Below are 10,970 nucleotides of genomic sequence, written 5' to 3'. Positions count from 1 at the left end.
GCTTATACTCACGATCGGAGGCGCCATGCTATTTGCCGGTCCATAACCATGTGACCGGAAATAGATGGTATTTAAAGCTGACGTAAACCTCTGTTAGACCACGCCCCTTGAGGAAGCGAGACTTGTGTCTTGCGAAACGCGCGTCGGGGAGAGCGATCGCCTCCAGGACTGACTACCTAAACACCATGGGTAAATAATCCTAATATATTTTTCTTATTGTCCTATGTGCGGCTCCATTACTTGGTGTCTTTTTGGTAATATGTTTAGGAATGGGTAGACTAGCGCTGTAATACAAACGCGGTCAGTACTACTATATTCTATTTGTTACTACACTCACCTGACATAGGACTATTTAGAATTTTTTGGCGCTGTGAATTTAATATAAGCGCGGTTAGCACCGTTACATTATATTTATCGTCATACTTACCTGATATAGGACTACTTAGAATTATTTAGCACATGCTTATCTGTGAGTCTAATATCAGTTTTTGAATTGCTGCACAATAGTCAGTTCTGGTCACCTAGCGATCACTTTGTGCTCGCACCTAGTTTGATCATCTATTTATTCTATATTGATAAATTGTCATTGTATTTGTATTTTTGAGATACTTATTTATACTATATATAATAAAATATACAATTTTATACGTAAAAACTCCTTATTCTCCTTGTTATTCATAAAGGGACACTGGTCAGATTTAAAAAAAATTGGCTTGGTCACTAAGGGGTTAAAAGGCGTAGTGTGTGTGTGTGTGTGTGTGTGTGTGTGTGTGTGTGTGTGTGTGTGTGTGTGTGTGTGTGTGTGTGTGTGTGTGTGTGTGTGTGTGTGTGTGTGTGTGTGTGTGTGTGTGTGTGTGTGTGTGTGTGTGTCAGGCTACAGAGCCATGCTGTATCCAGCTGCTTCTCTTAAATGAAAGTGAAAGTAATTCCCACCGCACATCAGGAAGCTTAGAAAACTAATACTCCATGGCTTGCAAGACAGTAAAGCATGCCTTCTGGAGAGAAGGTCTGGCTGCAACTAGCAAAGAGAAACACATGTGTATAGAAGTGTATTCCCACGCGGTTTGCCCTCTGTAGATGGTTCAGGCTACCCTTCACGCGTGTTGCTGTGTCTGATGGCCGTGGCCCTGACCACAACACTCACAACTTCACTCCTGATGATCTTGATTGCCCAACAGTTGTCCCTCACAGCTGAAAGTAACGAAGGTAAGAGGTGCGGTTTCTAAATATGGAATGTAACTTTATTTGTTGTGCTTTTTTTAGCCTGAAGAAAGGGTTAATGGTCTATGTACTGCTCCATTATCATGCTTTTTTTTTGGTCTTACTAGGTATTACTAGGTTCATTACTGCTATTTAGTGGAATTGCGTTTTCATGTATCCTAAAGCTAAAGCTAAAAAATAATAATATAATAATAATATACAAATAATAACATAGCCAAAATTAATACACAAACAATAATATTACATTTAATCTGTCCGCTAGATGTTATACCCAAAACTATTTATATATGCATGTAGCTTTTTGAAGATAAGCCTGGAAATATATTTATTGTCCATTGATCTGTTACTGAGAAGTCAACACTTTAAATTATAAGCAAAATAAGCTTTCGGAGCTATTGTAAACAGTTCTTGTTTAACTTGGTAAAATATTTTTTGAATTTTACATCTCACAAAAAAAGTATAAAGAGTATCAATCAATGAGAGTGCTGTATGTTTAAAAATGAAATATTGTAGATCTGAAGCCTCTGGTACTGCAGCTCTGTTCTGCTTCAGAGATGATTCCTTTGAATTAAAGCAAACCTGTCATCAGGAATTTATAAACTACAGGCGTTCTCAGGTTGGAATTGATATACAATGAGGCTGAAGATATGAAGCCTCTGTCACTCCAGCTCTATTTCCCACCCAGCGCTGCTTCCTCTTGCTTGACTGAAAGCATCTGTACTATGTTACTTAAAGCAAACCTGTCAGCTGGATTTTGATAAGTAAACTACAGACAGTGTCAGGTTGGCGCTGTTATGCTGATTAAAATGATACCTGGGGAGAAGAAATCCTTCTTGTGGTTCTTGTGTAATCAGTATTAGAAGTTTTCAGTTAATGAGATGCCCGTGCTTTGGGGCAGGACTGTAGGCAGAGTCTTATCTAAGCCAGAGAAACCAAGGAGAGATCTGCCCACAGGCCCGCCCCGAAGCACAGGATTGGGATGAGGAGGGCATGCATACCAGGATAGGGATGAGGGAGCTGTGCATACCAGGATGGGGATCAGGAGGCCATGCATACCAGGATAGGGATGAGGGTGCCATGCATACAAGGATAGGGATGAGAAGGCCATGCAAACCTGGATGGGGATGAAAGGACAATGCATACCACGTTTATACTCGAGTCAATACGTTTTCCCATTTTTTTGTGGTAAAATGAGGCGCCTCGGCTTATACTCGAGTCGGCTTATACTCAAGTTTATACAGCTAAGTCCATATATATTTGGACAGAGACAACATTTTTCTCATTTTGGTTATAGACGTTACCAAAATGAATTTTAAACAAAACAATTCAGATGCAGTTGAAGTTCAGACTTTCAGCTTTTATTTGAGGGTATCCACATTAAAATTGGTTTAGGAGTTTCAGCTCCTTAACATGTGCCACCCGTTTTTAAAAGGACCAAAAGTAATTGGACAAATTAAATAATTTTAAATAAAATGTTCATTTCTAGTACTTGGTTGAAAACCCTTTGTTGGTAATGACTGTCTGAAGTCAACTGCATCTGAATTGTTTTGTTTAAAATTCATTGTGGTAATGTCTATAACCAAAATTAGAAAAATGTCTCTGTCCAAATATACAGTCACCGGCCACTTTATTAGGTACACCTGTCCAACTTCTTGTTAACACTTAATTTCTAATCAGCCAATCACATGGCGGCAACTCAGTGCATTTAGGCATGTAGACATGGTCAAGACAATCTCCTGCAGTTCAAACCGAGCATCAGTATGGGGAAGAAAGGTGATTTGAGTGCCTTTGAACGTGGCATGGTTGTTGGTGCCAGAAGGGCTGGTCTGAGTATTTCAGAAACTGCTGATCTACTGGGATTTTCACGCACAACCATCTCTAGGGTTTACAGAGAATGGTCCGAAAAAGAAAAAAAATCCAGTGAGCGGCAGTTCTGTGGGCGGAAATGCCTTGTTGATGCCAGAGGTCAGAGGAGAATGGGCAGACTGGTTCGAGCTGATAGAAAGGCAACAGTGACTCAAATCGCCACCCGTTACAACCAAGGTAGGCCTAAGAGCATCTCTGAACGCACAGTGCGTCGAACTTTGAGGCAGATGGGCTACAGCAGCAGAAGACCACACCGGGTACCACTCCTTTCAGCTAAGAACAGGAAACTGAGGCTACAATTTGTACAAGCTCATCGAAATTGGACAGTAGAAGATTGGAAAAACGTTGCTTGGTCTGATGAGTCTCGATTTCTGCTGCGACATTCGGATGGTAGGGTCAGAATTTGGTGTAAACAACATGAAAGCATGGATCCATCCTGCCTTGTATGGAGCATCTTTGGGATGTGCAGCCGACAAATCTGCGGCAACTGTGTGATGCCATCATGTCAATATGGACCAAAATCTCTGAGGAATGCTTCCAGCACCTTGTTGAATCTATGCCACGAAGAATTGAGGCAGTTCTGAAGGCAAAAGGGGGTCCAACCCGTTACTAGCATGGTGTACCTAATAAAGTGGCCGGTGAGTGTATATGGACTTAACTGCACAGTACTGAGCGATAACTGATGTGTCTCTATGACAGAAAGCCCTCTATGAATTTCCTCCTGGCAGCTGGGCTTTCAATTCGGTGGTCACACAGTGTCAAAAGGCAATTATCCTGCAGAGTAACCTCATACCTGCAGGTTAATAGCATTTTTCACATGACAGGTTCCCTTAAAGGTTATAGTAAAGTTTAACAGTGCTCTATACAAAGAGGTTTTTTTGAGTATTTTTTTTTACTTGTCTTGGTGGCTTCAGCATGCTTTAGGTCATTTTTCCTACAATATTTTCTTTAGGCTTTGAAAAACAAAAGGAAAAATGTATTCATCAGATATAACAAAATAAAAAATGCCACTGGGAACACTTAAAATGCTGCTATTTTTTAGGAAAGCATCATATATGCTGAAAAAGTTGTGTGTTAAGGAGCATTTATATGTGTAAAAAATACTTTACTGAGATGGTACAATTTTCTTCCTACTTGGTGTTCTTTGTGTCCTGACCCACTGTACACTCTATGGGAAATATAATGCACTAGCTGCCACATGATTGTGCCTAGCTTTTGTCCAAAGGAATAGTACTTGTTCTTCCAGCAGAGTTGAGCCAACCTGCTCCCTTTGGTAGAGTAGCATTTAGATTTTAGATTTTAATTATCGTGTGACCATTGGGAATGAGAAACCTATACTATGAAACACGACTCAATAGAATATGTGGATTTGCCGAGTATGAATACTAAATCAATCAGGAATAGTCTGTCAAAAACTAAAAAACTAGTAATTAATGGTGAGATTAAATTCCATAATTGAAAAATAGAGACTAGAAAGCAGTAGGTCCAAAGTGCTCATTGACACCTGAAATTCAGGAGGGTATTTTGTAAATAAAGTGCTTGTAGAGTGCCTACATTAATTCAGTGTCAGTGTCCACAATGGAAAAACATCTTGTACAACCACTGAGGTAGTAACTGTACAGTTGTAAAATGGCATGTGCTTGAAAATGAAGAGGAAAAAGAGCCTGAAGTGCTGTATGCTGCTTACCCACTCTCTCCACCTTGCCCAACGCGCGTTTCACTGCAGCTTTAACCAGGGACCTAGACAAGGGGGCCGTACAAAATTATCAACTTGAAAATGACCCTGGCATATTTGATGAAACAATTAACTGACCCATAATGTGATGGCTTAAACTGCTTCTCTTTGGTGTAATGATTGATGTTAGGGGGTATTGATGATGTTGCTACTCACAACTGCTTTTCCAGATTTGCGTAGGTCTGGAGGGCAGTGGACTCTTTATGATTAATTTTTAAAAGAACTTGCAGCAGTAAGTTTTGAATACAGATGTAGATTACTCTGCATGTCTCCTCACAGTGGGAAATCATCACTACTCATGTAACATTAAGGAACTCAAGCAGTGGGTGGTCTACATCACATAAGAAATGCTGGGAATAAAGCATATACTCACATTTGAGATGCTGGGAATGGGGTATACACATCTCAAGAGAGGTTTCTGGAGACAAAATCCAAAATAGGCTGGGGAATAAACATCATAGGAGAGGTAGGGGCATACACATCATAGGAGAGGTTGGGGCATACACATCACAGGAGAGGATGGGGCATACACATCTCAAGCGAGGATGGGGCATATACATCACAGGAGAGACTGGGCCATATGCATCACAGGAGAGGCTGGCGCATATACATCACAAGCGAGGATGGGGCATATACATCACAGGAGAGACTGGCCATATGCATTGGAGAGGCTGGCGCATATACATCAAAAGAGAGGATGGGGCATATACATCACAGGAGAAGCTGAAGCATATACATCACAGGAAAGACTGGGCTATATGCATCACAGGAGAGGCTGGAGCATATACATCTCAATAGAGGATGGGGCATATACAGTGTCTTGCGAAAGTATTTGGTTCCCTGGAAGTTTTCAACCTTTTCCCACATATCATGCTTCAAACATGAAGATAACAAATGTAAATTTTTGGTGAAGAATCAACAACAGGTGGAACACAATTGTGAAGTTGAACGTAAATTATTGCTTATTTTAAATTTTTGTGGAAATTCAGAAAAACTGAAAAGTGGGGCGTGCAATATTATTTGGCCCCTTTAAATTAATACTTTGTTGCACCACCTTTTGCTGAGATTACAGCTGCAAGTCACTTGGGGTATGTCTCTATCAGTTTTGTACATTGAGAGACTGAAATTCTTGCCCATTCTTCCTTGGCAAACAGTTCGAGCTCAGTGAGGTTTGATGGAGATCGTTTGTGAACAGCAGTTTTCAGCTCTTTCCACAGATTCTCAATTGGATTGAGGTCTAAACTTTGACTTGGGCATTCTAACACCTGGATATGTTTATTTGTGAACCATTCCATTATAGATTTTTCTTTATGTTTGGGATCATTGTCTTGTTGGAAGACAAATCTACGTCCCAGTCCCAGGTCTTTTGCAGACTCCAACAGGTTTTCTTCAAGAATAGTCCTGTATTTGGCTCCATCTATCTTCCCATCAATTTTAACCATCTTCCCTGTCCCTGCTGAAGAAAAGCAGGCCCAAACCATGATGCTGCCACCACCATGTTTGACAGTGGGGATGGTGTGTTCAGGGTGATAAGCTGTGTTGCCTTTACGACAAACATATCGTTTGGCATTGTTGCCAAAAAATTCAATTTTGGTTTCATCTGACAGAGCACCTTCTTCCACATGTTTGGTGTGTCTTCCAGGTGGCTTGTTGCAAACTTTAAACAACACTTTTTATGTATATCTTTGAGAAATGTCTTTCTTCTTGCCACTCTTCCATAAAGGCCAGATTTGTGCAGTGTACGACTGATTGTTGTCCTATGGACAGACTGTCCCACCTCAGCTGTAGATCTGTGCAGTTAATCCAGAGTGATCATGGGCCTCTTGGCTGCATCTCTGATCAGTCTTCTCCTTGTTTGAGATGAAAGTTTAAAGGGACGGCCAAGTCTTGATCGATTTGCAGTGGTATGATACTTCTTCCATTTCAATATGATCGCTTGCACAGTGCTCCTTGGGATGTTTAAAGTTTTGGAAATCATTTTGTATCCAAATCTGGCTTTAAACTTTTCCACAACAGTATCACGGACCTGCGTGTTGTGTTCCTTGGTCTTCATGATGCTCTCTGTGCTATTTATACCGACGACTTGATTACACACAGGTGGATTATATTTATCATCATTAGGCATTTAAGACAACATTGGATCATTCAGAGATCCACAATGAACTTCTGGAGTGAGTTTGCTGCACTGAAAGTAAAGGGGCCGAATAATATTGCACGCCCCACTTCTCAGTTTTTGAATTTCCACAAAAATTTAAAATAACCAATAAATTTCACTCAACTTCACAATTGTGTTCCACTTGTTGATTCTTCACCAAAAATTTACATTTGTTATCTTTATGTTTGAAGCATGATATGTGGGAGAAGGTTGAAAAGTTCCAGGGAGCCGAATACTTTCGTAAGGCACTGTACATCAGAGGAGAAGCTGGGACATATATGTAAAGTGACAGAGGGCAGTAGCTGTGGGCAGGGCCGGACTGGCCATCTGGCAATTCTGGCAAGGCCTGTCTGGTCATAAGCTATCTTGTCTGCTACGTTGTTAACAGAATCCATGTTCTCAAGATACCCCTACTGTTAAAGAGTTTTGACAGAGCATAAAGTTGCTGACTCTGTCACTTACCCCAGCAGGTCTCCGGTATCATTAGAAATATTGGTCTTGTAGAAAATCTTCCTTCCCTCCATCCAGGGTAATATTAGTAATATATCCCATCTAGTTCATGGGGACGGGAGCAACATGGGCCTGTGCGATTTCAAATGCCAGGACTGAATTTCAGCCCCAGTCCGTACCTGGCTGTGGGTGAGCTGCTGCCCCATGATCCAAAACACTGATGACATTCTGATGGCACTGCTTGCACACTGATCCAAAACACTGTTGACACTGGTACTGTTTTTTGCGGCTTTATACGGATGTGGGAAGGCAGTTAAACCTCTCGCATTTGAAATGAAAGCATCTTCATTTACAACTATTTATTTTAGTCTTTGCTTTAGCTAATTTCCTATTTAATGTTCCAAGATACTTCAAATTGGAGACGAAATTTATTCGGCGTGCTCATGCACACAGAAGAGCTATTTGTGGTGGGAGTGCACAGAGGCATATAACATTTTTAATTTCTGATTTTGCTACATATATGTTTCAAAATGTACATACATCTTGCAAGCAGATTTTGCCACGGATTTGCTACAAATTTCATGTTGTAAAATCTGCATTAAGTATCTGGCACAAATTAACATTTGTTTCCAATATTTTTGTGACCTTCTTAGTCATCGGAATAGGGCTTTTAGAAATCCACGTTTGTGCTGCAGAAACAACCCCATGTACATGTATGGAAATGATTTGTAGTTCCTCACATTTTTACACAAAATCTGCTTAGTAAATGTTGCCCTCCTTTTCGCATGTTGTGCTGCCAGTCTGCCAATTCCTGGGTTTCTTCAGACTAGCAGTGGACTGAGACACTCTTCTGTCCCCCTAACCCACCCATCATCATCATCATCATCGGTTCATCCGACAACAGTCTAGTGTCTCAGAATACCGTTGCAAACTGTAGGGTAGTCTGAAAAGTTGGTGGCTTTCTTAGGTGAAAGAAGGGTTTAGATTCGGCAAAACAGCAGCACAGTAACTGAGAAGTAAAAAGCCAAGTACATTTACCCAATCTAGCTTAATCACATGTCCTTGAATTCTCTCAGACCATGTGCCACTGAAAAAATCATGGAGTTGTGACGCCCAGGAGACCAAGGTACCCAGCACCAGATCAAAGAGGTCCGTCTCTTGAGGGGGATGTCACTAGAGGCTTGACCCGGTGCTGTGGCCTCAGGCGATGCACAGTGCAAGGGATATCATGAAGGAACAGACACTTACTTGATCAGCAGCAGGTCCTCTCAGCTGTGATGACCCCGATCCTGGATCGATGGCTATTGTCCAAATGAAAGACTGAGGCGCTGAAATGTTTAACCAGTTTACTTCAACAAAAAGGGATTTGCAACCAATACTGTCACCGGAGTCTGTATAAGAACTCTGAATTACTTTGACCCTGTTAGGATTTCGACCTCTTATTATGCACAGTTTCTGTATGGCCCTACTGCTGTATGTGAACTGGCTGCCGACCCAATCTGTCTCTTCTGTGCTCTGGTTCGACGGACAACCCGAGTCCTTTTTTGTCGGCTTACCCCCTTTGGGAATACCGCTGAACTCTGTGTCTGTTGCTGCGTCTTACCCTGGTGAAGCTGATTATCACCTCACTTTCTTCCGGTTGCTGTATTATATATAACGAATATAGCCACGGATCCGGTATCCGTCTCTGCGCCTATTCTGGGTAGAGGTTATTGCTACCCGGTTCTCACAGTGTCCTTTTTCTCTATTTCTCTTTTCCTACTATGGGTATTACGGGCCTATAATCCGTCATAGGGCTGTTAGGAGTTCAGTTATACGACCTCTCACTTTCAGCTCCTCAACCCAACTGCCAGTCCTCAGACCAGAATAGATCAAGGGGAGTCTCTGGAGCTCCCCCTTCTGGCCGGAGATGGTAGTGCAGTCTTGCTATTTTAATATTTGTATTTGGTGTCAATAACTATTTTTGTGGCAAATACCCCTAGGGGCGCCACATTGTTATGTCCGATTTTGATCCAAAGTCAGGGCAAAATCACCCATACAAGCCCATGGCTCTGTGAAATTCACAGGCAACACATGGATGCCATCAGTGTATAATCCGGGTGCTTTTCGTGTGCTGTCCATGTTTGACATTGTAAGGAATAGGAGAAGCTTTGCAAAAAAAAGAATAGTCAGTATGAATAGTCACTCATGAAACACTGATTGCAAAAACTGACGCACTGATTAAACACTGATGAAAATCAGATCCAAAACACTGATAAAATCGTACCATTTATCTTGTATGAGATAAATCACTGATATCTGAATCAGGCCTTACTGGGCATTCATTAGCTAATGTGAGATTGTTATATAAAATTGTATGGTCATTTTAACTTTCTATACTAAGACATGAGATAGGCTTCTGTGGAATTGTGAAGTGAAACTTATTTGGTGGTTGTCATCTATTTTTCCATTTACCAAGAGTATTTCCTTCTTCATCTTTAAAAACAATTCCACATTGTAGGAAAATGAAAGTAGTTGGTGTGTAAAATATAGGATGTTTTGTCATTTTTATTTTAAATAAGTGATATTTTGACAAGTTTACACAGAGATCCATCTATTTTCTGCATTAAATATTATTCAACCTACAAGAGAAAAAAATGAGCATAAACCCTGCTGTAAATAAGTACAGAGCAAAAAGTGCATCTAAATAAGACAGAGTTTTTAGTAATACTGTTTTTGATAAAAAAAAAATAGCATAAAAGCCATCCCACCACGTCAAGGTAACTCTGATCGGGACAGTCCTACACTGTCTAATATTAAAACCTTACCATGTGTCAATGTTGACCTCAGTGTGAATAAGGGCAGACAACAGGACTGGGCCCAACCAGTAGAACACCGGCCTGGGGAAGACTTATATACAATCTCCAGCTCAGAAAAGGGTGGCCATACCCCAGCTAGCACAGAATGCAGTAATACAAAGAAAAAAAAACACAAACATTGAGCTTAACTTAAATTGGTACACATGTAGCACATAAACGCATGTTCACATTGGCCATAAAACATATAAAACCTACAAGAGAAAAAAAAAAAACATGATAGGCTTCTGTGGAACTGTGAAGTGAAACTTATTTGGTATTTTTTCATTTTCCAATTGTATTTCCTTCTTCATCTTTAAAAAACAATTCCACCTTGTAGGAAAATGAAAGTAGTTGGTGTGTAAAATATAGGATGTCTTGTAATTTTTATTTTAACAAGGTGATATTTTGACAAGTTTACACAGAGATCCATCTATCTTCTGCATAAAATATTATTCGTAGCCACCACTTGCCTATATATAAAGGTCAACTTTGGCCACTCGCACTCTACCTGCATTAGATCCATGATATAGTTTTAAAAGGGTTTTCCATTGATAATATTTAAATACCTGTGCTTGGTTGCTTGAATTAATAATAATATATTCGGCACTACTCACCTTATCAAGTTCTAGCGCAGCCTCTTCACTAGTGATGAGCGAATATACTCGTTACTCGAGATTTCTCGAGCACGCTTGGGGGTCCTCCGAGT

At 40.6% G+C, this 10,970-nt stretch overlaps 1 protein-coding gene across 5 annotated transcripts in view; it reads left to right on the top strand.

The window, feature by feature from the left end:
* Window positions 1-867: 867 nt before the first annotated feature.
* Window positions 868-10,970, top strand: part of IL15RA (interleukin 15 receptor subunit alpha) — a 140,118-nt gene continuing 130,015 nt past the window's right edge. For all 5 annotated transcript variants that reach the window (XM_077264477.1, XM_077264479.1, XM_077264481.1 and 2 more), the window contains exon 1: window positions 868-1,206. In XM_077264477.1, the coding sequence (XP_077120592.1) occupies window positions 1,116-1,206 (91 nt within the window). In that variant the 5' untranslated portion in view covers window positions 868-1,115. The remainder of the gene's footprint in view (window positions 1,207-10,970) is intronic.

Source organism: Ranitomeya variabilis, chromosome 5 (assembly GCF_051348905.1).
Source record: "Ranitomeya variabilis isolate aRanVar5 chromosome 5, aRanVar5.hap1, whole genome shotgun sequence".
Taxonomy (NCBI): domain Eukaryota; kingdom Metazoa; phylum Chordata; class Amphibia; order Anura; family Dendrobatidae; genus Ranitomeya; species Ranitomeya variabilis.
The sequence above is the reverse complement of the archived record's forward strand: the minus strand, read 5'-3'. Positions and strand labels throughout refer to the sequence as shown.